Genomic DNA, 27,840 nt, shown 5'->3' with positions numbered 1-27,840 from the left:
CATGTGGCCGACCAGGTTCGATCCCCGGCATCCCATAGGGTCTCTCAAGCACCGCCAGGCGTAATTCCTGAGTGCAGAGCCAGGAGGAACCCCTGAACATCTCTGGGTGTGACCCAAAAAACAAAACAAGCAAACAAACAAACAAAAATACTATAAGCTTGGGCCTCCGTGAGAAAGTACAGCAGGGAGGGTTTTGCTGTGCATGTGGCAACCCCGGGTTCGATCCCCAGCATCCCCTAGGGTCCCCTGAGCACCTCCAGGAGTGATTCCTGAGTGCAGGGCCAGGAGTCAGCCCTGAGCATCACTGGGTGTGACCCAAAAAGTCAAACAATAGGGGCTGGAGCAATAGCACAGCGGGTAGGCGTTTGCCTTGCACACAGCCGATCTGGGTTCGATTCCCAGCATCCCCTAGGGTCCCCCGAGCACCACCAAGAGTGATTCCTGAGTGCAGAGCTAGGAGTCAGCCCTGAGCATCGCTGGGTGTGAGGGGACCTGGGGTGCCCGGTGCTGCCCTGGGTGGGTGGCGGCAGGGTCTGGCGGGGGTCTTACCTGCAAGGCGCGTGTTCACGCGGTTGTGCCCTGACCAGAGCCAGAGCACGGCGGCGTCGCGGCTGTCCACCTTGTGCATGGAGGCGGCCGCCATCTGCTCGAAGTGGTTGGCGCACTCCCGGCAGCCGAAGAAGAAGCGCACGTAGGCGCGGATGGCCTGCAGCACCTCCTGGGCCTTGGCTGTGGGCAGGACGTGGGCAGGACATGGGGGGGACATGAGTCAGGCCGGCCCGGCCACCCTCCCGCCCCGGTGCCCCTTCTCTGCCGGTTCCAGGTCCAAAGGCTGTCCACGCGGGGAGGATGTGGAAGAGCTGGTCCAGCATCCCACCCCAGCCTGGGGTGCGCCCCACCCGGGTACTCCTCAGTGACTGCTAGTGACCTCCTAAGCTTGCGCCCTTTCTCCCCCAGCCCTGAGACAGCGTTAGCAGGGGCCCCCCAACATTCCCTCCTTTTAATTTTTCCTTTGGGGCCACACCCGGCCATGCTCAGGGCTGACTCCCGGCTCTGCACCCAGGGATCACTCCTGGCGGTGCTCGGGAGACCCTAGGGGATGCCGGGGATCGAACCCGGGTCGGCCGCGTGCCAGGCCAACGTCCTCCCCGCTGTGCTATTGCTCTAGCCCCTATGGATAGATCAGATATTGATCAAGGTGCTGAACTGGGTGATGGACCAGATATTGATCAAGGTGCTGAACTGGGTGATGGACCAGATATTGATCAAGGTGCTGAACTGGGTGATGGACCAGATATTGATCAAGGTGCTGAACTGGGTGATGGACCCAATATTATTATTATTATTACTATTATTATTATTATTATTTTGCTTCTTGGGTCCCACCCAGCGATGCTCAGGGCTGACTCCTGGCTCTGCACTCAGGGATCACTCCTGGCGGGACTCGGGGGACCCTATGGGATGCCGGGGATCGAACCTGGGTCGTCCACCAGGGCTCTCCCCACTGGGCTATTGCTCCAGCCCCCCAATACCCCCTCTTGCTGGTGGACACTGAATGTCCCCCTGCACACCCCACTGTTACCCCGTGAGCCCTCCAACCCCAGGGGCACCCACACTCCCCACGACTGAGCCCCGATCTGGACCCAGCAAGTGTCTCCTGGCTTCCAGAAGATTCCAACAACACTCTCTTTCCTGCTGTGCCTCCTCCCCCCATGCTGCCCGGGTTCTGGGGCGCACGCAGACCCTCCCGTGCAGTCTCACCGGGTTCCTGGGAGCGCTCCAGCTCAGGCCGCGCGGCCTGCACCGTCAGGAAGTGGAACAGGAGCCAGAGGGAGCAGGGGAAGCCACGCAGGTGTGGCTCGCTGCCCTGGCAGCCCACCCAGGACACCTTCTTGGTGATCACGGCGCCCTGCGGGCCACGGGGAAGGGGGGAGGGTGTGAAGGGGCTTCCCGCGCACAGCACCCCATACCACAAGCTCCCGGCCGCGGCCTTGAGGGCAGCAGCTGAGATTCACCGTGGCAGCTGGGAGACAGCTGAAAGGGCTGGAGCACTGGCATGAAGCGTGAGGCATGAGGCCCCATGTGTGACGGGCACTGTCCTGATGGCCCCCAAGTCTTGCTCTCCAGGACCCTGCTGGTGGGGGCCACCAGGAGGCCGCACCGTCCAGCCGGGCTCTGCCAGGCTGTGTTGTCAGACCCCCCTAAAAATAGCTCCTCCCTCGGGGGTCCCACGATCCACCTAATTTCCAGCCACTATTCACAGGCCGCATGACCGGGGGTGGAGATGTTGGCCTCCGTGTGTGTCTCTGCTAGGTGGGGCCGTTTCTGGGGACCACCCGGGCCAGGCAGAGATGACGTGTGTGTGGGGGGGGGGTCCGCTCCTTCGCCTACCTCCCTCCTGCCGTCCAGAGCCGCCTTAAAGGAGCTGTAAGGGATCTTCGGCCTCTGCTGCCGTCTGAGCCAGTCGTGGGTGGAGTGCAGGAAGTTCTGGACCATGGGCTGGCCCGGGAAGTACTGGGGGGCAGCAATGCAGCGGAGTGAAACAGCGACCCCCTCCCCCCCAAAAGCACGAGCCGAACACGGGCCGGACACGACTGTGAGGCGGGGGTGGGGCAGGAGGCCCGGCCCTCGGGGGCGGCAGGGGTGTGGGGGGAGGCCGGGGGCTGTCGAAGCACCTTTCACTGGGAATGGGGGGCGAGGAAGGGCGGGCGGGGGCTTCCGGCCAAGAGCCCCTTCTAGGGGGACAGGGCGCAGGGACACGCAAGGCTGCCGGGACAATAAGTCAGCGCAAATCTGATTAGTATCAGCGCTCGGAACCGCAGGGCTCCAGGGAGTGGAGCAGCTGGTGCGGGAGGGTGGGGGGGGTGTGTGTGTGTGATGGTGTGTGTGTATGATGGTGCATGTGTGTGTGATGGGTGAGACTGTGTGTGATGGGGAGGTGTGTGTATGTGTGATGGTGCGTGTTTGTGTGATGGTGGATGTGTGTGTGATGGTGTGTGTGTATGATGGTGCATGTGTGTGTGATGGGTGAGACTGTGTGTGATGGGGAGGTGTGTGTATGTGTGATGGTGCGTGTTTGTGTGATGGTGGATGTGTGTGTGATGGTGTGTGTGTGTGATGGGGTGTGTGTGATGGTGCATGTGTGTGTGGTGATGGTGTGTGTGTGATGGGTGTGTGTGTGGTGGTGTGTGTGTGTGTGATGGTGTTTGTGTGTGATGTTGTGTGTGATGGGGTGCGTGTGTGCGATGGTGAGTGTGTGATGGTCTGTGTGTGATGGGTGAGAGTGTGTGTGATGGGGGTGGGTGTGTGTGATGGGGCGTGTTTGTGTGATAGTGCATGTGTGTGTGATGGTGTGTGTGTGATGGGTGTGCGTGTGGTGGTGTGTGTGATGGTGTTTGTGTGTGTGATGGTGTTTGTGTGTGAGATGGTGTGTGTGATAGGGGTGTGTGTGTGACGGTGCATGTGTGTGATGGTGCATGTGTGTGTGATGCTGTGTGTGATGTGTGTGATGGTGTGTGTGTGATGGGCGAGTGTGTGTGATGGGGGTGGGTGTGTGTGATGGGGCGTGTTTGTGTGATAGTGCATGTGTGTGTGATGGTGTGTGTGTGATGGGTGTGCGTGTGGTGGTGTGTGTGATGCTGTTTGTGTGTGGGATGGTGTGTGTGATGGGGGTGTGTGTGTGTGATGGTGCGTGTGTGTGACGGGGTGTGTGTGTGGTGGGGGTGCATGTGTGTGATGCTGTGTGTGATGTGTGTGATTGTGTGTGTGTGATGGTGTGTGTGATGGGCAAGCGTGTGTGATGGGGATGCGTGCGTGTATGCATGTGATGGGTGAATGTGCGTGATGATGAGCGTGTGTGTGTATGATAGGTGAGTGTGTGTGATGGGTGAGTGTGTGTGATGGGTGTGTGCACGTGTGCCCCCACAGGAGCAGGGGTGCGGTGTGGCGGTGAGGGGGTTCAGAGAAGGGGGCAGTGGGGGGTCGGGGAGAACCTCGAGGAACAAGAGCAAAGGGGTCCAAGCACAGAGCAGGGGGCAGGGCCCGGCTTTGCAAGCGGCCAAGTGGGGGCGGGGGGGGCAGGGTGCTCGGTCCCGGCATCCCATAGGGTCCCCCGAGCCCCGCCGGGAGTGACTCCTGAGCTCGGGCCAGGAAAGGCCGCACCTAAGCATCTCAGCGGGTGACGCATTCTGACGCATCTCAGCATTTTGGTCAGGCCAAAGCCAAATAAAACTCGCCAAAAAATAAATAAATCAGGGGCTGGAGCCATAGCACAGCGGGGAGGGCGTTTGCCTTGCACGCGGCCGACCCGGGTTCGATTCCCAGCATCCCATAGGGTCCCCTGAGCACCGCTGGGAGTGATTCCTGAGCGCAAAGCGAGGAGTAACCCCTGAGCATCGCCAGGTGGGACCCCAAAAAAGGAAAAAAAAATAAAAAATAAATAAATAAATCAAAGCAAAGCAGATCCGCTGAGGGAAGCGGAATCACAGAGGCGGCTGACAGGGCCCCAGCGGGTAACTGAAGGCTCCACCCCTCGCCTGAAGCCTCTGCTGTTCTCCTCTGGGGCTCTCCTGGACCCTCAGCGTGATTTACTGCCCCCCTCTGGGCCCAGACCTTCGCCTGTCAGCGAGGGGCGCAGGCGGGACTGTGTGCCCGGCCCTGGACAGCTTAGTCACCTCGGTGGATGGACCAGGGAAAGTGGGGACCACACGCCCCCCAGTGGCCAGGCCTGCACCTGCCTGTACTATCTCTCAGGCCCCAGACCTAGGATTTTTTGGTTCGTTTGTATTTGGGGGCCTCATCCGGCAGTGCTCAGGGCCGACTCCTGGCTCTGTGCTCAGGCCTCACTCCTGTCTCTGTGCTCAGGAATCACTCCGGGCTCTGTGCTCAGGAATTACTCCCGGCTCTGTGCTCAGGGCTCACTCCTGGCTCTGTGCTCAGGGCTCACTCCTGGCTCTGTGCTCAGGGCTCACTGCTGGCTCTGTGCTCAGGGCTCACTCCTCGTGGGACTGGGGGACCCTCTGGGGTGCCAGTGCCCAGCCATGTGCAAGGCAAACGCCCTCCCTGCTGTCTTGCCGCTTTGGCCCTCAATCAATAAATTTTTTTTTTTTTTTGCTTTTTGGGTCACACCCGGCAATGCTCAGGGGTTCCTCCTGCCTTCACACTCAGGAATCACTCCTGGCGGTGCTGGGGGACCATACGGGATGCTGGGAATCAAACCCGGGTCGGCCACGTGCAAGGCAAACGCCCTCCCCACTGTGCTATCGCTCCAGCCCCCCGATCAATAATTTTTTAAATATTAAATTTAAACAGAGAAGGGGAAATAAAAAAGCCTCCACAATGACGAAGGTTTGCAGGGGTCCCACTGGGAGAAGGGGGGCTGGAAATCTCCCAGGCTAAGGGCGGGAGGCAGGGAGGGGGAGCTTATCCGGCAGTGTGATGGAACGGACATGGGCCACCTCCTCCAGGCTGGCACCGGGCTTGCCGTGGGGCCCATGGTGGGGGGTCCTGGAGACAGGGGAGGGGTCGGTGCCCGGCTTACCTGAGCCAGCACCGCCACAAATTGTTTGAGGGCTGCCAGGCGCTCCCCCTCCAGGACGGAGAATTTGCCCACTTCCACGCGCAGAATGTAGTGGAGTGCTGATTCCAGGTCCGCCATGTAGATCTTGGAGCTGAGAACCCAGGCGGGGCACAGAGAGAGAAAAGAAGTTACCCGGGAGGCAGGGGAGGGGCCCGGAGAGAGAGAGAGGGAGGTTGCAGTGTGGCACAGTACCAGGTCAGATGGCCCCCCGGCTGCTGTGTGGACCCCTGGCTACATCACAAAGTCTCTCTCTTTCTCTCTCTCTCTCTCTCTCTCTCTCTTTCTCTCTTTTGCTTTTTGGGTCCCACCCGGCGATGCTCAGGGCTGACTTCTGGCTCTGCATTCAGGGATCACTCCTGGCAGTGCTTGGAGGACCCTAGGGGATGCCGGGGATCAAACCCGGGTCAGCCGCGTGCCAGGCAAACGCCCTCCCCGCTGTGCTATCGCTCCAGCCCCCTTTCTTTCTATTATTATTAGACTTTTATTTTTCTTTTTGGGTGGCACCCAGCGATGCTCAGGGGTTACTCCTGGCTTTGCATTCAGGAATCACTCCTGGCGGTGCTCAGGGGACCCCATGGGATTCTGGGAATCAAACCCGGGTCGGCCCTGTGCAAGGCAAACGTCCTCCCCGCTGTGCTATTGCTCCAGGCCCTATTATTTGACTTTATTATTTTTATTATTTGACTTTTTGACCGCCCCCCCCCCCCCAACCCAGAGATGCTCAGGGCTGACTCCTGGCTCTGCACTCAGGAATCACGCCTGGCGGTGCTCGGGGGACCCTATGGGATGCTGGTTATCGAACCCAGGTTGGCCGCGTGCAAGGTCAACGTCCTCCCCGTTGTGCCATGGCTCTAGCCCCAGGCCCTGGCTAAATCACCACTTCCCTGAGCCTCAGGGCCGCCTTGGGAAGCAGGAGGAAGTGAAAACTGCCCCAGGTCTCTGCAGAGTGGGGGGTGCCCTGCCATAGGGCCAGACCCCCACGGTCAAGTGTACCAAGCCTGGACTTTGAGATCTGCCTCAGGGAGACCCCGCTCCTCTGCCGGGGGGCTCTGGAAACCCAGCCCCGTTTGGGGGACCCCCGTGCCCTGGCCAGTGGCTAAGAACCGCCTTGCAGGGCCGTGCCCTTGACCGCTGCCTCTCGGGCGCCCCCTGGTGGACACCGCCTTCTGGCCGCCCACTCAGGGCTGGGTCAGCAGGTCCCCAGCTCGGTGCCCGGCCTGACCCACGCCCGCGGGGACAGCCCTGTAGTCTGGGGCCAGTTTTTCTGGGGGGGAGCTGGGCGCCCCCCACCAAAGGCTCCAGGTCCGGGATGCCACATGCTGATGCCACCAGCAGGAGATGGGTGAAGAGAAAGCGTCAGACCCCGCCCTACCGGTCTATGACTTTCCACACTGTGGGGGCCACAGTGCCCGGCGTGGCGGGGGCCACGGTGGTGGGCGCCAGCCGGGGCCCCCCGGAGAACCTCTGCAGGTAGTTGGTGTAGAAGGATCTGGACTCCACCAGCCTGAGAGAGGGAGAGAAGAGACACAGGGAGGGAGTGAGCTGGACCCGGGGGTGGGGGGGCTGCCGGTGGGAGGAAGGGGGTTCAGGGAGATGCTGAACTTGACTGGAGCTGGCTGGGTGGTTGTGACGCCCAGGGAGGGGTGCCCAGGGCCTTCAGCCTCTGCTGTCCTGGCAGGACGGCCGCTGGGCACACTCAGCCAAAGGAAGGATAAAAGGGCGGGGGTAGGGGGGATGGCCCGTGCCCCCCGAGACCCAAGGCGCAAGGATTAGATACCCAGTGGTAGCCTGACAGAGGGCGGGGTGGGGTCACTTCTCCCAGGACCTGCAGACCGAGATGACCTCAAGGTGCCCCCAAACCGCCCATCCCCCCCAACCACCTCTCCTGTCCTCTCAGTTTTGGGCTTTTTTTTTCCTGTTTTTTTCTTTTTGGGTCCCACCCAGTGATGCTCAGGGCTGACTCCTGGCTCTGCACTCAGGGATCACTCCTGGCGGTGCTCAGGGGACCGTAGGGGATGCCGGGGATCGAACCCGGGTCAGCCTCATGCCAGGCCAATGCCCTCCCCGCTGTGCTATCTGTCCAGTCCCATGACTCTTCTTCTTATTATTATTATTTTGGCGTTTTGGGTCCCACCCGGTGATGCTCAGGGCTGACTCCTGGCTCTGCACTCAGGGATCACTCCTGGCAGGGCTTGGGGGACCCTCTGGGATGCTGGGAATCGAACCCGGGTCTGCCATGTGCAAGGCCAGCGCCCTCCCCACTGTGCTCTTGCTTCAGCCCCAGCTTTGGGCTTTTCCGTTCGTTGTCTCTTGGCTTTCTTTTATTTGGGGGTGCCCAGGGCATGCCCCCCCGCGGGGCTCGGGCTGGGGTTCAGCCACGTGCGAGGCACAGCCCTCCCTGCTGGACTCTCTCTTCCAGTGCTCATCTTTGTTTTTTGGGGGGATGGTGGTGAGAGGGAGCAAGCCTGATGCTCCCAGCCAGTGCTCCCAGCTTCCACTCCTCCTCACCCACTGTGCTCTCCCCTTGGTGGGGGCAAGGGCACCCCAGGGAATGCCTGGAAGCGTCAATTTGCATCTGGCTGCCATGTGGGGTGGCAGGTGGCTGGGCAGCGTGGTCACAATTTTCCCCTCGATCAGCTCCAAGCGGCGGGAACAATGTGCCCTGTCCGGTACCAGGCACCCCGCCCAGACCCCCGCCCTGACGCCTCCACCCAGAACCCCGCCCAGACCCCTCCACCCAGATCCCGCCCAGACCCCCCATCCACGCACAGGCCCCCAGCCCAGACCCCCGCCCAGACTCCTCTCAGACTCCCCCAGACGCCCGCCCAGAGCCCCCCCACCTCCACCCAGGCCCCGCCCAGGCCCCCGCCCAGACCCCCGCCTAGACACCTCACCCAGGCCCCGCCCAGGCCCCGCCCAGGCCCCCCCCCGCGCAGACCCCCTCCTAGACCACTCGCCCAAGCCCCCTGCCCAGGCCCCGCCCATCTCAAGGCCCCGCCCATCATCCAGGCCCCGCCCAGATCCCTCCACCCAGACCCCCGCCCAGACCCCTCCACCCAAACCCCCACACAGACCACCGCCCAGATCCCCCTGCCCAGAACCCCCCAGCCCAGCCCAGACCCCCGCCCAGACTCCTCTCAGACTCACCCAGACCCCCGCCCAGAACCCACCATCCCCGCCCAGATCCCGGCCCAGAACCCCCCCACCTCCGCCCAGGCCCCGCCCAGGGCCCCCCGCCCCCCCACGCCTAGATCCCTCTCCCCGCCCCCACCCCGCCCAGTCCCAGGCCCCGCCCAAGCCCCGCCCACAGGCCCCGCCCACATCACAGGCCCCGCCCACATCGCAGGCCCCGCCCAGACCTGCAGGCTCGCTGCCCCGGGCCGGGCGGTCACTGTGCCCATCCGGGCCAGGGCGGCCTCCTGGGCACTTCGGCCAGGGAGCTCGGGCTGGCAGGACCTCCGGGGGCACCGAGGCCCCATCTGGTGCCGCTTCCCGCCCCGGGACCCTCCCGAGCTGGGGCCGCCCGCGGGGGGCGGGGGTGGGCGACGCGGGACACTCACACGGGGACCCGCGACACGGAGCCGTTCCGGAAGAGCAGGTAGCACGACGGGAAGTCGGTGACCCCGAACCTGCCCACGGCGTCGGTCTCGGTGCTGAGCACCCGGCGCACGGCCAAGCCGGGGTGCTGCGACAGGTCCAGGATGACCTGCGGGGACAGCGGGGGGGGTGCTGGGGACCCCGAGACGTGCTCGGGGGCCCTTGGGACAGAATTTTCTCTCCTTTGTCTTTTGGTGGAGGCAGGGAGGAACCCAGGGGAGGGGGTGCTCCCGCCGCGCGCAACGCCTGCACTGACCACTGTGCCATCCTTCCGGCCCCTCTGCTACCAGGCTCTGCAGGAAGTCGATTATCTTCCTCCAAAGGCCGAGAAGGGATCAGGGTGGGGGTGGGGGGGACCAGTGTGATAGCACAGCAGGTAAGGCTCTTGCCTGGCATGCAGCTGTCCCGGATTCGATCCCGGGAACCCCAAAGGTCTCCTGAGCTCCCCTGCTGAGCAATCCCGGAGTGCAGAGCCAGGAGGAGGCCCTAAGCACCGCTAGGTGTGGCCCCCAAATAAAATCATAAGAGGTTTAGCCCGCCCGTCCTGGGGTCTCTGCTCCCTGCCAGGGGCCCGAGCATCTCTGATGACCCCCTGCGGGGGTCCCAACCACGCTCCCACTCACCTCCGACAGTTCCCCACTGCCCAGTGCCCCCTCCAGGCCAGGACTGAGACAGGCCCGGGGCTGCCTCCCTGGAACATTCTGGAACTGGGGTGCGGGGTGGGGGAGACTCACCTCTCTGCCCAGGTAGGATCCCTCCTTTTCAAAGATCACGGCCAGGTACTCCTGGTTGTTGCGGGCGAAGAAGTTGTCGATTTCCGGTAGCCTGTAAGAGGACGGGGCGGGTGGCACCGGGTGGCAGGCCCCGTGCCGTGAGGACGGCCACACAGACCAGCCACCTGGAGACCCAGAACCTTAGCCCGTGAGTGGGGGGTGGCTGGATCCCCAGTTTCCTTGACAGAGACGAGCCAGCACCTCTTTTTTTTTTCTTTTTGGGTCCCACCCAGCGATACTCAGGGCTGACTCCTGGCTCTGCACTCAGGAATCACTCCTGGCGGTGCTCGGGGGACCCTAGGGGATGCCGGGGATCGAACCCGGGTCATCCCTCCCCCACTGCTGCCCGTCCTGGTACCTGGTGGGCCCCAGCGGGGGACAGGCGGAGGGCCAGGTGTCCGTGTGGGACTCCAGTGCGTCGATGAGTCTCTCCCGCAGGGTCTGTACGTCCGCGCCCCCCACTGCGGGTCAAGACAGGCACAGGGGGCCGTCGGGAGGGAAGAGGAGCCCCCTCTGTCCACGTGGGGCTGGGCCCAAGGGTCCCCTTCCCGGTCACCTCCCAAAGGCCCAGGGTGGGCCTGTCCCAGAGGGTCATGTCTGGGAGGCTGGGCGGGGCCATTGGTCAGGGTGGTGGTTCCTGTATCACCCCTAAAACCTGGGGCATGGGGACCCCCAGGGGAGGCTCACAGCGACCTACCTGGCAGTGTTGTTCCGGAACCTTCCTTGGTGAAGGCCTTGAAGAACTGGGGGCAAAGACACCTCGTCAGTACCGGGATCACTCCCTGGATGCAGACACTGAGCCTCGGGCCTAACTGTGGGAGCCTCAGTGACCCCCCAAACAGCCCCAGCAGTGAGGGGGACAGTGTGTTGTGTGTTGGGGGAGGGAAGTTTCCTTCTAGAAGGAAACTTCCAAGTGCTACACCTGGACCCTGGGACCGGTTACAGAGGGAATGAGGCCGCCTGGGAATCGCTCTCTCCTGCGCCCTCAAGGTCCTTAGAGGGGTCCCTGACACCCAGAACCCCCAGCCTGGCCCTCTGGGGGCTCCCAGAGAAACGAGTTGTGTTGGCAGGAAGTCAGTGTGCTCCTCGCGTGGCCTTCTCCCCTCGTTTCGGGGGTGGCCCGGCCCAGCCAGACGCTGCCTGGGCTCTGAGGAGGTCAGCGTCTCAGACAGCTTCGCAGGCCAAGCACAGGCCTCGCGTGTGGGGCTCTGGGTTCGATCCCCAACACCGCATGGGCCCCCTGAGCACTGGGAGCGACCCCTGTGAACACAGAGCCAGGTGCAGCTCCCGAGGACTGCAGGATCCAAACAATGAAGTGAATGAATGAGAGAGTGAGTGAGAGTGAACAAGAGGATGAGTGAATGAATGAATGAAGGGCCCTGAGCTGTCCTCGGGTCCGCTCACTGGCTCTGTGCACAGCCTGGGCTGCGGCCTGGGGCTCAGCGCCAGTTCCCTCCTGGGCCCCCCCACGCGGCTCCGCCCCCCACATTCCCCACCGCTGACTCACCATCCCCAGACCTGTTTCCCTCCTGGCCCCTTATCTCCGGTGACAGTGATGGTGACAGCCCTGCTCCCCTACAGCCTCATCCCGGACACAGTGACAGCCCTGCTCCCCCTCAACACAGGTGACAGCCCTGCGGGGAGAGCTGTCACCTGAGCTCATGCCTCCAACCTCCACGCCCCCCCCCCAAAAAAAAAGCACAGCTCTGCTCCGATCCCGCCCCCCCTGCCCAACCTTCAGGGATCAGCACTGGCCAATGGGCTTCGGGCCAGTCTGGCCCCTGCCACGGGCCCACCCGGCCGTTCCCTCCGGCCCCCGTGGAGTCTGGCCCCGGTCGGGCGCACGGAAGGGCACCTGGGAGAATCCGCGTCCTTTGATCGCCCGTCTGGGAAGCCCTTGTGAAAAACACTCTCAAGGCTTGCCGGGGCACATTTTTTGTCCCTTATTAAAGGGCCGAGGTGGCATGCGCCCTGCCCAAGGGTGCCCCAGGGCTCCTGGGAACAGGCCATTAAGACTCCAGCGAGGGCTGGGGACGTGGCCCAGCGGGGACGCCACTGCTACTCGCTTTGCAAGCACCTCAGCCCAGGTGCGGGTCCTTCACGTCACAGGGACCCCTAAGCAGAGATGAGAACGGTCCCAGCAGGTGGGACCCCAAAAAACTTAACTTATGGGGCCGGAGCAATAGCACAGAGGGGAGGGCGTTTGCCTGGCATGCGGCTGACCCGGGTTCGATTCCCAGCATCCCCTAGGGTCCCCCGAGCACCGCCAGGAGGGATTCCTGAATGCAGAGACAGGAGTCAGCCCTGAGCATCTCTGGGTGGGACCCAAAAAGCAAAAAAACAAAAACAAAAATAAAAACCTTATGAAGGAAAGACCAGCAGGTTTTTCCTCTGGGGGAGCAGATAGCACCCAGCCTCTGCCTTCCCCTCCCCTCAGGGCCCCCCGAAATAAAGACTCTTAGCATCTCTCCAAGTGTCCGGGGTCAGATGCTGTCAACGGGTCAAGGGAAGCTGCTTCCGGTGAGCAAAATGAGGAACCCATGTCCCCTTGATAAGTGGCTTCATTCAATTAGGGGTGTCGAGATCTGGGGATTCCCCTTCTTATCCTCTAGGGGACAGGAAAATGAAACACATTCTGGGAAGTTCCTCTGAGGCTCAGAGCTGACTTTATGGGGGGGAGGGGTCACACCTGGCGATGCTCAGAGCTGACTCCTGGCTCTGTGCTCAGGAATCACTTCTGGCGGTGCTCGGGGGACCCTAGGGGATGCCGGGAATCGAACCCGGGTCAGCCGGGTGCCAGGCAAACGCCCTTCCCGCTGGACTATCGCTCCGGCCCCAAACCAGAGCTAATGACATAGGACGGTTTCCACCTCGAATAACAAAATATGTTACTCAGGGCAGGGGGATAGGGCGGGGGTTGAAACTTGGCATGTGGCTGACCCAGGATAGACCCCTGGCACCACACACAGGGCCCCCCAAGTCTGGTCAGGAGTGATTACTGAGGACAAAGCCAGGAGGAAGCCCTGAGCACGAAAAATACCCTAAAAAACACCCCCCATTATTATTATTGTTTTTGCTTTGGGGGTCACACCCGGTGATGCTCAGAGCTGACTCCTGGCTCTGCACTCAGGAATCACTCCAGGCAGTGCTCAGGGGATCCTATGAGATGCTGGGAATTGAACCCGGGTCAGCCGCAGGCAAGGCAAACGCTCTCCCCGCTGTGCTATCACTCCGGTCCCTCATCTTAATTTTTTTTAAATTTTGTTACTTTTATTTATTTATTTTTTTTGCTTTTTGGGTCACACCCGGCGATGCACAGGGCTGACTCCTGGCTCTGCACTCAGGAATCACTCCTGGCGGTGCTCAGGGGACCATATGGGATGCCGGGGATCGAACCTGGGTCGGCCGCATGCAAGGCAAACGCCCTACCCGCTGTGCTACCTCTCCAGCCCCACATCTTAATTTTTTTTTAAATTAATTTTGTTTTGTTTTCTGTTTGGGGGCCACACCCGGCAATGCTCAGGGCTGACTCCCAGCTCTGTACTCAGGACTCACTCCTGGCAGGGCTCGGGGGACCCGGTGGGATGCCGGGGATCGAACCCGGGTCGGCCGCGTGCCAGGCCAATGCCTTCCCCGCTGTGCTATGGCTCCAGACCCAACCCCCGGACCAAATAGCAAACCTATGAGGCAAAGAGGCCTCTTCCCCAGGGCCGGCCGTGGCCACACGGGGACCACGCTTTTAAAAACAAGATGAAAGCTGATTTGGCTGCAAACGTGGAACCCCACAGCGACCGACCCACAAGCCCAACCAGTTCGACGGCTCACAGGCACCCCCCTCCCGCCCCCTTTTTTTCCAGAAAGTTCTTTCTCTTTGCTTCCCAATCACCCACATTAGAGAATGTCGCCCTAGCTCTGGGACCCAAAGGCCCGGCCTGGAAATAGAATCCAGGGACTTTGGTTCCCACCCACAGCGGACTTTGACCTCGCCGTTGCCCTGCCCACGCGCCTCCGCTCTCCTGGCCTGACCCTGCCCGGCTCGGGTCCGCCTCTTCCAGGAAGTCCTCCTGGTGTTCCTTCCCCACAAGTGCTCGGTGCAGAGAGAGCAACTGGCCCCACCCCCACCCCTCAGCCGGCTGGCCAGTTCCCAGTGCCCCTTGTGTCCACCACGCAGCCAAGCACCCGTCTCCCTCATTTCACACCAGCATGCGCGCACGGCAACAATCCTATTAAGCAGATATTATCGCCTCGATTTTACAGACAGGGAAACTGAGGCCTGGGGCCTGGACGTCGTGAGTGACCGCCCCGTCAGTCAGCAGAGGCGTGAGTGTTCGAAACTACCTCACAACCCAGCCCACAGGGGACGTTTCTGTTGTCTCCCGCCTCGATGCTCTGTCTGGGGGGGCCTGGCAGGGCTTAGGTGCCATGACTCGCTGAGGGGCACCCCTGGGGTCCATGGCAAAGACCCCCAGAAGTTGCAGCTTCTAGAACCTTCTAGAACCTGCTGCTCACCGCTCACTCCTCCCCCCTACACCTGTGTTTGCTTCTAGTGGTGCCCCTGGCGTCCAGGGCAAAACAGCTCCCCAGAAGTTGCAGCTTCTAGATCCTTCTAGATCCTTCTAGAACATGCTGTTCAGTGATCACTCCCTCCCCCACATCTGTGTCTTCTTCTAGTGGTGCCCCTGGGGTCTAGGACAAGGCAGCTCCCCAGAAGTTCCAGCTTCTAGATCACTCCCTCCCCCACACCTGTGTTTGCGTCCAGTGATACTCCTGTGGTTCAAGACAAAATCTTCTGCCCCCCCAACTTCTAGATTCTTCTAGAACCTTCTAGAACCTGTTGTTCACTGGTCGCCCCCTCCCACACCTGTGTTTGCTTCCAGTGGTACCCCTGGGGTCTAGGGCAAAGCAACTCCCCAAAAATCCCAGCTACTAGTTCCTTCTAGAACCTTCCAGAACTCGCTGTTCAATGCTCACTCCTCCCCCCACACCTGTGTTTGTTTCCAGTGGTACTCCTGGGGTCTAGCGCAAAACAGATCCCCAGAAGTTCCAGCTTCTAGATCCTTCCAGAACCTTCTAGAATCTGCTGCTCACTGATCGCTCCCTCCCCCACCCTTGTGTTTGCTTCCAGTCGGGCAGCTCCAGTGAGACACACCCTACAGGGAGGCCTGTTTGCTGAACAGGCTGGACTGGTGGAGGCGGCTGTCTGGTGGCAGGTGTCAGGGGGCACCGAGTGTGTCTGGGTGACACTCTCCCTTGGTTCTGCTGGCGCTCCGGCCTCACCCGCGGCACCGACCAGTGGCAGCAAGCGGAGAGGCTGGGCTGGTCCCCTCTGGTGCCACTTTGCTTTTTTTGGGGGGGGGGCGGGGGAGGCACCCCAGACCCGCCACGGGCCCCCTCGGGAGATGGGGGATTTGTTTTCCAAACACTAAAGCTACCCCGTAATTAAGCTGTAAAATGAATTTAGTGAATCAGCTGGCATTAAAAAAACCACACACATACACACAAAAATGATGTGTACTTTGCTTAGGAAGAATAAACAGGGTTGTTTGCTGGGGGAGGGGCATACCTGGAGGTGTTCGGGGGGGCACGAGTCCTGGCTCTGTGCTTGGGGGTTATTTTGGGGCGTGATCAGGGGACCCTTAGGGATCCAGGCCATGTCAGCCCTGACCCTTGCACTGTCTCTGGCCCTGAGAACAAATACTGCCTTATGGAGTATGATTTACTTTGATTAGTTCCTTCCTTCCTTCCTTCCTTCCTTCCTCCCTCCCTCCCTCCCTCCCTCCCTCCCTCCCTCCCTCCCTCCCTCCCTCCTTCCTTCCCGCTCCTCTGTAGGATAACACTCTTTTGTCCTTCCTCAGTTAGCTTAAGTTTGTCAGGTCACACCCATCTAAGAACACTGAACTTGTATTGTAAGCAATGTCCTTTCTGTGTGGACACAGGAAGACAGTTAATATTATGCTTTGTAACTTGGGAGTTGATTGACTCCGAATAATATTTACTCCTTGGCATCTGATTTCTTGACTCAGTTGTCCTTAGTTCCTAGCACCCCAAAAGCAGGGTCCCGACGAGGGACTGAATGAACCCAGGGCAAGCAGTGAGCTACCCTGGCATCGAAATGGGCCAGGCCAAAGCGCCACGATACTCAAGTATAAGTTGAGGGCATGACAAATGCTGTCATGATCCAAAAGTAAGTAACGACGAGACTAGGATCTTGCTGTAGCTAGGAAGATCAACCTGGCCTGAGGACTGCGGAATGTATAGTGAGATGTTCTCAGGAAGGACCAAACTAAATTTATATCTCTTACTGTGCTCATACAGAATGACATTGCTAGAAATATCAGAAGTAGATTTATTACAACTATTTAAGTAGATTACTAACTGAGGGAAGAACACACGCTTGTTGGGATCCCACCCTTGAGCGGATCTCCTAGTAACCTGGAGTAATCTCTGTAGATGAGATTTTATCCTTGAGTTAATCTCCTGGAGGAGTGGTCTTACCTCTCTTTGTTGATTCGTCAGTATTCAACCCACCTTTATGTCACCGCCTTATGTGACTGTTATATAAACTAAGACGTAAGCTCGGAGAGGGGAGTCAGAAGCGAGAGAACTCGGGCTCCAGAGATCCAGAGTCAGAGCCAGAAGGAGAGAGGTTCCAAGACTGGGGCCCAGGAGAGAAGGAGGCAGAGAGAGACAGGAGTGAAGAGGATTGGAATAAACTACTATTGATATAGACCGGCCTGGCCCTCGTTTCTTCTTCCGTCTGCCCTTGGCCAACAGCCGTTCCGATTCAGGCCACACACAGCGGCTCAAGAGCACCGAACGCAGGTGGCGAGACAGTGCCATCCAGTGAGCCCGTGAACACACAGCCTTCGGCTGATAAGATTTTAGACTCGTCCTTCCTTCCTTCCTTTTGGGGTCCCACCCGGCAATGCTCAGGGCTGACTCCCGGCTTTGCATTCAGGGATCACTCCTAGCGGTGCTCAGGGACCCTATGGGATGCCGGGAATCGAACCCGGGTCAGTTGCATGCAAGTCCAATGCCCTCCCCACTGTACTATCACTCTGCTCCCATAATCTTTTCCCTCTGGGCCTCTCCAGGGGGGTGGGGGGTACCAGCGCCCCCACTGACATTGTGGGACTAAACCTTCGACCTGGGGACTCCCCTCCCCCCACACGGCCAGCCATCACCGGCCCGTCCCGGCTCCTGATGCAGTCAAGAGGCAGATGAAGCCATAGCACAGCGGGGAGGGCGTTGGCCTGGCATGCGGTCGACCTGGGTTCGATCCCCGGTGTCCCATAGGGTCCCCCGAGCACCACCAGGGGTGACCCCTGAGTGCAGAGCCAGGAGCCAGCCCTGACCACAGCCAACTGTGTCCCCCGCAAACAAAACCACAGAAAAGGTAGCGGTTCTTTTCTAACTTTCTAGTTAAAAAAAAAAAACCTTCCCATCCCCTCCCCAGCCCCCTCCCTCGCCCTTGGCTCTGGCCCCCAGATCAGTAAAATACCCAGAATCCCTCCTGAGGGGGTGTGGGCAGGGAGCCCCGGGCGGGAGCCCTCGCTTCTGGGAGGTCCCGGGTTTGATCCCACGTTTCTGCGCCCGGAGCAGCCGCGTTTAAACAAGACTCAGATGCCAGGGCACCCCGTTCCTCCCGCCGGGCCTGAGTGGGCAGCGTGGGCAGGTGTCCAGCTTTCTCCTGGCCGGGCCGGCCTGGGGCGCTGGCGTGGGCGCCTGGCGGGGCCGTCCTGTCCGGCTGGGCCTCCTGGACGGGGCAGCCGGGGCGGGGCCAGGGTGGGGGCGGGTGAGGGGAGACACGGGGCCTGTCCCGTGTGCTCTCTGGTCACCTGGCACACGCAGCTCGGATGCCTCTGGGCCTGAATCACCCTGGACTGCCCGGCTGGAGGCAGAGAGGCTGAGCTGGACTCCCCCGGCCTCCCCACCCTGGACGGCCGCGCCGGGCCTGTCTTGTCAGCGCATTGCTTAAGAGTTGGCGGCTGCAGGCGTCACCCAGGGAGCTGGCAGTCGTTTCTCCACCCCGGGCTCCTGGGGGCCCAGAACCCAGCCTTGTGCCTGCCTCCAGGCCCGGTAGCGGCTCATCTGCCTCTTATTATTATTATTATTTTTTTCTTTTTGGGTCCCACCTGGTAATGCTCAGGGCTGACTCCTGGCTCAGCACTCAGGAATCACTCCTGGCGGTGCTCAGGGCTGACTCCTGGCTCTGTGCTCTGACTCCTGGCTCTGTGCTCAGGAATCACTCCTGGTGCTCGGGGGACCCTATGGGATGCCAGGGATTGAACCCGGATCGGCCGCGTGCCAGGCCAACGCCCTCCCCGCTGAGCTATCTTTAAAATAAAAATACCGGCCATGCCCAGAAGGGGATTGTGGCCATCAGACCATCCTCAAAGAACTGAGGGCAGGGGGCATCGGGGGTGGACTCGGGGCCAGGCACATGCCAGGCCTGGACTGTCCCTCCCGGGACACCATTCCGGCCCGTTTGTTCCGCTTCTCGGGAAAGCCGTGGTTCTCACCTGCTTCCCCAAACCCGCTGAGGTTTGAGGGCTATGGGCCAGTGTCCCCGACAATCCGGGACGGGCCGTGACCTGGCTTCTAGTAGGGGTTTTCCCAGGCAGGGGTCAAGGTTCCTCTGACTGTCTCCTGGAGACCAGGTTTAACTTTCATCTTTCAAATATCTTTCCCGGAACGACAGGGCAGCAAGGGAGGGCGCTGGCCTGGCAGGCGGCCGACCCGAGTTTGATCCCCGGCATCCCATTGGTTCCCCTGAGCACTGTCAGGAGTGATTCCCGAGTGCAGAGCCAGGAGTCAGCCCTGAGCACCGCCGGGAGTGATACCTGAGCACTGAGCCCGGAGTCAGCCCCGTGAGCATCGCTGGGTGTGGCGCCCCAACAAAACAAAACAAAACGAAACAATGAAAATCCAAGTCTTTCCGGTTCTCTGCCAGCTGCCCACGGGCAGCGAGCGGGATGCAGGGGTGGGGAGAGGCCGCCCGGCCACGCCGGCCCCTCCGGAGACCTTGGCCTTGGTCCAGGCCTTAATTAAGCTGCGGTGGCCCGGCCGCCTCCCGTCACACCATGCTTGAGCTGGGGTGACGGGGCCTCACGTGCTGGCGTGACAGTCCGACGGGGGATCCCGTCGCCCCAGGCCGCCCGCGGAGCACTCCCAGAGGCCCGGGTTTGAGGGGGCCACTCCCGGGTGGGCATTTGGGGGTCCTGGCCCAGGAGACCCCAAGCTGGGGCTGAGCTGGGGGTGGCACTTATATTGTGACCCCCTGACCCGTGGGAGGCAGCAGAGAAAGGGGGCTGGAGAGGGGACCCCAAGTCTGGGCTCGGGCCAGGTCTGGGATGAGCCTGACACAGACCCCAACACACACACACACACATAACATGCACACACACGCACACATATATACACACATATATACACACACGCACACACACATACACACATATATACGCACACACACATGCACACATATATACACACACATATATATACACACACGCGCGTGCACACACAGGGTCCTGCCACATGTATGCATATATACATGTACATACACACATGTACATATAGACACAGCCCCAGCAAGTACGCATGTACACACACGTACACACATACATACACGCCAACACAACACACACATAGACACACACGCACACATAGGGTCCTACCACACGTGTGCATAGATACATGTACACACGCACAGGTACATATAAACACAGCCCCCAGCATATGCTCACGCACATACACACACACACATGCACACACACACATATACACACGCATTCACAGGGCCCGGCCACACATGTGCATATATACACGTATATACACACACGTACATATACACACAGCCCCCAGCACACGTGCAAGCACATATGCGCTCACGTTCACACACACACACACACACACACATACACACACACAAAGTCCCTCTCCTTTTGTTTTGGGGCCACACCCGGCGATGCTCAGGGCTTCTTCCTGGCTCTGAGCTCAGGGATCACTCCTGGCAAAGCCTGGGGGTCTATACGGGATGCCGGGGATCGAACCCAGGCCAGCTACATTGCAAGGCAAACACCCTCCCTGCGGTTCTATCACTCTGGCCTATGAGGGTTAGAATACTACAGACCCGGGTCCAAAGAGATAACACAGTGGGCGAAGGCGCTCACCTTGCCTGAGGTCGACCTGGGTTGGGGGGGGGGGTGCCTGAGTCCACCGGGTAGTGGTCTCCAAGCACCGCCAGGTGTGAACCCAGAAAACAACAACAAACCCCCCCAAAAGAGAATTCACCAGACCAAAGGTATTTCTGGGGCCGGAGCGACAGCACAGCGGGGAGGGCGTTTGCCTGGCATGTGGCCGACCTGGGTTCGATCCCTGGCATCCCCTAGGGTCCCCCGAGCACCGCCAGGAGTGATCCCTGAGTCCAGAGCCGGGAGTCAGCCCTGAGCATTGCCGAATGGAACCCAAAAAGCAAAAAACGAATAAAATAAAATAATATAAAATGCTCTTCCTTTGATGCTTCTAAACCAGGTGCCTTTGAGACGGGGGCAGCTCCAGGGACCCCAAACTGTGGCTAGGAAGGGGGGTGACCCTGCAGTCCACCCGAGCGCGTCACCCACCCGGACCGTCGGGAAGCCGGGGATGTTAAAGCTGCGACAGACGTCACTGTTGGTCTCGTCGGCGCAGTCGAGAGCTGCGAGGTTCAGCGCCGGCCGCCAGCCTGGAAGGACAGACAGACAGAGTCCTCAGCCCCGGGCCTCGCACCCGGACACAGAACAAGCTTGGTGACGCCCGTGTCCCACCTGTGAGTGGCCTCTGGCTCCCGCATTAACCCAGGGGCCGGGGTGCACAGAGGGTTGGAGGGACTGGCGGGGGGCAGTGAGCGGGATCTGCGGGGAGGAAAGTTCCAGAAGGGGTCGGGGGTCCGAGGTGCTGCCGTCAGCCCAGCCCAGGGGAACTGGGTCCCCCAGCCTGGAACTGAGGCCCAGAATCAGAGGCAGGGGTGAGGCCCCCGTCCTGAGGTTGCGAGGAAAAGGTCACAGCCCCCCAAGTTCACTCCCAGGTGGACACTCGCAGGCACAGCGAGGACCCCCCGAGTCACACAGCAGGTCACACTGCCCAGCGGAAGGTCAGGCGATGCCCAGGCAATGGTGACCAGGTGAGGGGACACTGAGTGACCTCAGCAGGGACGGGGACACATGCAGGGACCCCCTCACAGGCCGGACCGCCCCGACCCACCCAAGGGCGCTTAGCGGAAGTTTTTCCATGGGTGTGAACTGGGGGTCTCAGCCAACGCCCCCCCACCGGCCCCTGCACTGTGGTTCCTTCCCTAGCCGGGGGGGGAGGGGGAGAGCGAGTCCCCTTACCCCCAAGTCCAGGCCCTGGGGCCCCTCCTGCTCACACTGGGGTTTCTGGTCACCCCATATGGGGGTTTGTCCCCAGAGTCGGAAGTCACTAGGAAGGCAGGGGACAGAGGGGGGCTGTTTGGCTGTTTCCTGGCCTCCCCGACCACTTCGAGAACCCCTAGCCACCCCCCCCCTCCGCCAAACCACCATCCCACAGACCCAAGTCAGAAAGAGTGGGGTTAGATGCTTCCAGAAGCTTCCCTGCTGCCACCATTAAGGATCTGCGCCATTCACTGCCCCCACCACGGCTTACAGGTGATACCAGGTCCACCGACACACCCACATGCCACCACTCACTCTGACCATGACCCCCGCGTCCTCACTTTTTTTTTTTTTGCTTTTTGGGTCCCACCCGGCTATGCTCAGGGGTTCCTCCTGGCTCTGCACTCAGGAATCACTTCTGGCGGTGCTCGGGGGACCCTATGGGATGCCGGGGATCGAACCCAGGTCAGCTGCGTGCCAGGCCAATGCCCTCCCCGCTGTGCTATTGCTCTGGCCCTGACCCCACTTCCGAGGGGGGACAGGGCGCCTCCCTCCAGCTCTGCCCTCCCCAGGCCCCCCCAAGCTTGGCTCTGCCCAACACACTCCTCTGACTGCCCCCGCTGGAGGTGACCCTGACCCTCCTGAGTTTGTCCCCAGGCCCGCAAGCATCAGCCAGTGAAGGCCCAAGGGGGTGATTCGGGGCCGTCACCCCAATCTGAGCCTCTCTGGGGGTCAGATGAGGCGCAGGACCCTGCCCCAGCTGCTCCATCAGCTACCGGGGCACCAGATGTGGGGGGCGTGGGGAGGAGGCCCAGCTCCTCTGGGGGGCTGGGAGTAGAATGTTTCTCAGGGTATCAAGGTAAAGGCCGCCCCAAGCTGTCTGGTCACCCTAGGGCAGACCAGAAGGGGCAGAAAATGGAGTGGCTGGGGGCAGGAGCGATAGCACAGTGGGGAGGGCGTTTGCCTTGCACGCGGCCGACCTGGGTTCGATCCCCGGCATCCCATAGGGTCCCCTGAGCACCGCCAGGAGTGATTCCTGAGTGCAGAGCCAGGAGGAACCCCTAGGCATTTCTGGGTGTGACCCAAAAATTAAAAAAAAATTAAACATGAGGCCAGAGCAATAGCACAGCGGGGAGGGCGTTTGCCTTGCACACGACTGACCCGGGTTCGATCCCTGGCATCCCATAGGGTCCCCCAAGCACCGCCAGGAGTGATTCCTGAGTGCAGAGCCAGGAGTAAACCCTGAGCATCACCAGGTGTGACCCAAAACCCAAGATATTTTTTAAAAAATTAAAATGGGGGGCTGGAGCAATAGCACAGCGGGGAGGGCGTTTGCCTTGCACATAAGACCAGGAAGGGGAGACCCGGTCAGGTAGGGATTGGACTCCCTGGGCTAAATCCTCCAGTCTCAGGGTGCCTGACCCACACCCCACATCCTTCCTGCTGGCTGCGGCCTCTGGGCGTGAGGTCACGGGCTGGACCAAATACTTCCTCCGAGCTTCACACCTCAGGCACCCCAAGGCTGAGTCAGGCCTGGCCTCGGCCCTCTCAGGCTCCCCAGAATCTCACGCTTGGCCTCCCTGAGCATTCAAAGGCCTCCAGGTCTGTTTCAGGCACCTCGGAGGGGACACAGGGGGAGGGAGGTACCCCTAGTCTTTTCGTCACCCTCCTCCTCCCTCACCCACCCAGCTCAGACCTGGGAGAGTGTGCAGAGAACTACATTCTAGGGGCCCGGGCCGTAGGACAGCAGGGAGGCTTTGGCCTTGTACACAGCTTGGCCTGGGTTGGATCCCCGGCATCCCAGACAGTTCCCCACGGGGAGTGATCCCTGAACGTAGAGCCAGGGGTCAGCCTGGAGCTCAAAAACAAAAAAGAGGGGCTGGAGCGATAGCACAGAGGGGGAGGGCGTTGGCCTTGCACGCAGCCAACCCGGGTTCGATTCCCAGCATCCCACAGGGTCCCCCAAGCACCACCAGGAGTAATTCCTGAGTGCAGAGCCAGGAGGAACCCCTGTGCATTGCCGGGTGGGACCCAAAAAGAAAACACACACACACACACACACACACACACACACACACACACACACACACGAGCTATTGTTCTCGAACCTTCTCCCACTGCTGTGTAATCTCGAGCCGGAGAAACTTATCTGCAGATAACTGAAAAAGAGACAATCTTTATCGTTGGGCTGTTTTCTTTACAGTTTTTTTTTTCTGGCTTTTTGGGTCCCACCCGGCGATGCTCAGGGCTGACTCCTGGCTCTGCACTCAGGAATCACTCCTGGCGGCGCTCGGAGGACCCTATGGGATGTTGGGGATCGAACCCGGGTCGGCCGCGTGCCAGGCAAGCACCCTCCCCGCTGTGCTATCGCTCAGGCCCCTCTCCACAGATTCTACAGAATAGTGGCCTGCAAAGTGACAAACGTCAGGCCTGGACAGCCACGATAAGAGTTTGAACGGGGCAGATGTGGGCTTCTGGGCCTTGGACGCCCACAGTAATGGCCGCACCAGGTCCCTGGCCTTGGCCAAACACGGCTACAGACCATGGCTGGTCCCTTTGTGTTGTGGTGCCCATGTCGCCCTGAACAAGGCAAACAGCACCCGGCACACAAGGTCACACAACAAATATTTGCCCATTGATTAGCTAGCCTGGAGGAAAGCCACGTCAATAGACACATAATCCTTTCGCCAAACATCCACGGCGTCAGGAACTGCTGCTCTGGGCGAGAGGGGGATGAGCCAGTTCCCGAGAACCACGGGACCCCTTGTCCAGAGAACCCAAAAGTCAAGGAAGAAATAACCGAACCCGGGGCTGGAGCCAAAGCACAGTGGGGAGGGCGTTGGTCTGGCACGCGGCCGACCTGGGTTCAATCCCCGGCATCCCATAGGGTCCCCCGAGCACCACCAGGAGTGATTTCTGAGTGCAGAGCCAGGAGTCAGCCCTGAGCATCGCCGGGTGGAACCCAAAAAGCATAAAAAAAAAAAAAGAAATGACCGAGCCCATGTCTGGGCTGGGCAGCCCTGACCACTACTTTTGGGCCCCCCCAGAATCCCTCACAGGCCCCCTCACGGCACCTTGGGGTCCCTACCCAGACTTTCCCAGGGAACATCTGACTTGAGATATCACTCCAGAGCTTCTATGCCAAGAAACAGGGTCTCAGGAACTGCACCCTCCATCACTAATCCAGTACCCCAGATTCCAGCCCGAGCCCACATCAACTTCCTGTTCAGGTTCACCTTCACGGCTCATTCAGTTCCCACCTCTATCTCCCCACTCGCTGATGCTTCCGTTTGTCTGTTTTGATTTCTGAGCTGGATCGGTCTTTTATTTATTTATTTATTTCAAATAAAGCTGTGTCAAAAGACACATAATCCTTTCCCCAAACATCTACGGCGTCGGGAACTGCTGCTTTGGGCGAGAGGGGGATGAGCCAGTTCTCGAGAACCACGGGACCCCCTTGCCCAGAGAACCCAAAAGTCAAGGAAGAAATGACCGAACCCGGGGCTGGAGCCATAGCACAGCGGGGAGGGCATTGGTCTGGCACGCAGCCGACCCGGGTTCGATCCCCAGCATCCCATAGGGTCCCCCAACACCGTTCACTCCTGGCTCTGAGCTCAGGGATCACTCCTGGTGGTAACCCGGGATCAAACTTAGGTCGGCGGCAGGCAAGGCAAGCGCCCTCCCCGCTGTACTATCTCTTTGGGCCCGATTTTCTTGGGTATTTTTTTGAGGGGGAAGCGGTCACGCCTGGCGATGTTCAGGGCTGATTCCTGGCTCTGCACTCAGGAATCACCCCTGGCGGTGCTCGGGGGACCCTATGGGATGCCGGGGATCGAACCCAGGTTGGTGTGTGCAAGGCAAATGCCCTCCCCGCTGTGCTATCACTCCTGCCCCACCCAACAACCTTTCCTTTTCTTTCTTCTTTCATTCTTTCTTTCTTTCTCTCTTCCTTTCTTTCTTTCTCTTTTTGGGTTACACCCGGCGATGCTCAGGGGTTACTCTTGGCTCTGCACTCAGGAGTTACTCCTGGCGGTGCTCGGGGGACCCTATGGGATGCCGGGGATCGAACCCGGGTCGGCTGCGTGGCAGGCCAACACCCAACCTGCTGTGCTATTGCTCGGGGCCCCTGACTTGGTTTCTTTTAAGACCAGAGGTTCCCAAACTTATTTGGCTTACCATCCCCCATTTCAGAAAAAAAAATCACTCAATGTCTCCTCCCAACTAGAAATCTAGTTTTTTTTTTTTTTTTTGCTTTTTGGGCCACAACTGGCGATGCACAGGGGTGACTCCTGGCTCTGCACTCGGGAATTACTCCTGGCGGTGCTCCAGGGACCATATGGGATGCTGGGGATCGAACCCGGGTCAGCCACATGCAAGGCAAACGCCTTCCCCGCTGTGCTATCATTCCAGCCCCCTAGAGATATATTTGTGAAAGTGAACAAGGGGCTGGAGTGATAGCACAGCGGGGAGGGTGTTTGCCTTGCATGCAGCCAACCCAAGTTTGATCCTCGGCATCCCATAGGGTCCCCCGAGCCCCACCAGGAGTGATTCCTGAGTGCAGAGCCAGGAGGAACGCCTGAGCATCTTCGGGTGTGACCCAAAAAAAGCAAAATAAAAAAAGAAAAGAAAGTGAACAAAAAGAAACAAACAGAAAGCAAATCCCCCCATCCCAATTCACTGGAGACCACTAATGCCCCCCACACCCCCCCCATCTCGGATCACTGGGGGCGGGACCTGCATCACAGACTTTGCAAGACACTGAGGCAAGACCCTGCCTCCACTTCTTCTGTTGGGTCAGCCTCGGGATTTGTAATTCATGAGAAAACTCCAGGTTGCGAGAGAGGCCAGGCACATGAGTCAGCTGAAAGCTAATCCCTTCCTAGGACTCTGGAGGAACCTTCTGGAGGCTGAGACCCTCCGAATGGGAGGTGACTTCGAAAATCTTGGGGTGCGCAGGTTCAGCCCGGAACCCCAACACCGACCAGCCAGTTCTGTTCCACAGTGTTTCTGGGGGCTCAAGTCCACGTGTTGGGCTCAGCGCAATAGGGCATGGACAGACAAGGACATGTCCAGTGATGGGATGGGATGGGAGAGGCACCGTGACACGTGTCCCTGGAGGTCCCTGACAGTTGTGCCTGAAAATACACTTCCCGGGAGAAGACAGACACAGCCCCCTGCCCCCAGGAGGGTCGGGGAGCCCCCCACTTTCCCAGCTCTCCTCTCTGCAGAAAGTGGTACCCAAGACGCCCCGCAGTCCAGACACACAGACATGCCAGTCTGTCTGGGTCCCCTGCCACCCGCGGGCAAACCCTTCACCCAGTGGAAAAGGTAGCTCAGCTTAACTAGGACGGGGTGACCCGGTTAGCCCTGGGTGGGTACCGATGACGGGGACTTCCATCCATCGGGTCCCCCCGGCATCCCAGCTCTGAGTGCTAACGTTTCTGGCCCCGGAGCATCTTCGGGATGGAACCATCCCTGGCATCTCCGCGCACGGAGCTGTCCCCTTCAAGGCCTGTCCCCTGCGGCTCCTCCCTGGCCGGGCCGGGCTCAGAACTGGACTCTTGGGAAGCCAGGAAATACGGTTCCTCCTCCGTGGCCAGTCTCAGGACCCGGCCCGAGAGGGCCCCCCTGGCTCTGGACCGCGGCCGGTTCCGACCCGGAGGAGGGCGCGGGAGGACGTGGGCCCGAAGTTGAGCCAAGCCCGGCGAGATCTGGAACCGACCAGACAGGAAACCGCCTCGCAGGCGGAGCGGGGGGAAGGAAACGGATGGGGCAGCCGGGTCGGGCGGTCCCGGGGAGCGTCGGGGGCGCCCCCGGCCCGCACCCCACCCCCCAGGCGCGCGCGCGTGGCGGGGGAGGGGGCGCGCGCCGGGCGCCGCGGGCGGGGCGCCGCGCTCACCTTTGACATCGTTGGCCAGCGCCTTCCAGGTCGGGGCGAAGGCGATGCAGTGACCACACCAGGAGGCGAAGAACTCCACGGCCCAGGCGCTCCGGGAACCGAGCACCGCGCCGCGCACCGAGCTCGCCTGCAGCAGCGTCAGGGGGTCGCCGGGCGAGTAGAGAGCGGCGCGCGGGGCGGCGCCGGCGCGGGGTCCCCCCCACGCCAGCAGCAGCAGCAGCAGCAGCGGCAGCGGCGGCAGCGACGACGACGGCGACAGCGCGGGGCAACGGCCGCGCCTCCCCATCCTCGGGGAACCCGGCACCGCGCGCAAGTTTCGGGCGAGTCGCTGCCCCGGGCCGCCGCGGCACCTCCAGCCTCCGCCCGGGCTCCGGGGGGCGGGGCCTCGGAGCCACGCCCCCGGCACGCCCCCAACGCGGCGGCCACGCCCCCGCCCGCGCGCGCCGCCGCCGGCCCCGCCCCCTCGCCGGCTCGCTCCAGCCAATCCCCGCCTGGAGGGAGGCGGGCGCTCCTCGGGCCCCGCCCCTGGCCCCGCCCACAAAGCGGCCCCGCCCCTCCTTGCCCCGGGCCGTGGCGCGCGCGCCCCCGGTTTTGCGGCCC

General features: G+C 60.7%; 1 protein-coding gene across 2 annotated transcripts in view; it reads right to left on the bottom strand.

Moving 5' to 3' along the window:
- The window catches only part of QSOX1 (quiescin sulfhydryl oxidase 1), a 29,735-nt gene extending 2,120 nt beyond the window's left edge, over positions 1-27,615 (bottom strand). Inside the window, exons 1-11 of one of the 2 annotated variants that reach the window (XM_056108149.1) lie at positions 27,241-27,615; positions 20,574-20,674; positions 10,646-10,691; positions 10,307-10,409; positions 9,910-10,000; positions 9,139-9,284; positions 6,951-7,082; positions 5,540-5,669; positions 2,392-2,514; positions 1,762-1,909; positions 550-729 (exon numbers count right to left, since the gene is read on the bottom strand). In XM_056108149.1, the coding sequence (XP_055964124.1) occupies positions 550-729; positions 1,762-1,909; positions 2,392-2,514; positions 5,540-5,669; positions 6,951-7,082; positions 9,139-9,284; positions 9,910-10,000; positions 10,307-10,409; positions 10,646-10,691; positions 20,574-20,674; positions 27,241-27,526 (1,486 nt within the window). In that variant the 5' untranslated portion in view covers positions 27,527-27,615. The remainder of the gene's footprint in view (positions 1-549; positions 730-1,761; positions 1,910-2,391; positions 2,515-5,539; positions 5,670-6,950; positions 7,083-9,138; positions 9,285-9,909; positions 10,001-10,306; positions 10,410-10,645; positions 10,692-20,573; positions 20,675-27,240) is intronic. The other variant, XM_056108150.1, reaches the window with a different exon arrangement.
- Positions 27,616-27,840: the final 225 nt, after the last annotated feature.

This window comes from Sorex fumeus, unplaced genomic scaffold, assembly GCF_029834395.1.
Source record: "Sorex fumeus unplaced genomic scaffold, SorFum_2.1 ptg000195l, whole genome shotgun sequence".
NCBI lineage: Eukaryota > Metazoa > Chordata > Mammalia > Eulipotyphla > Soricidae > Sorex > Sorex fumeus.
This window is presented reverse-complemented; position numbering and strand designations above follow the sequence as displayed.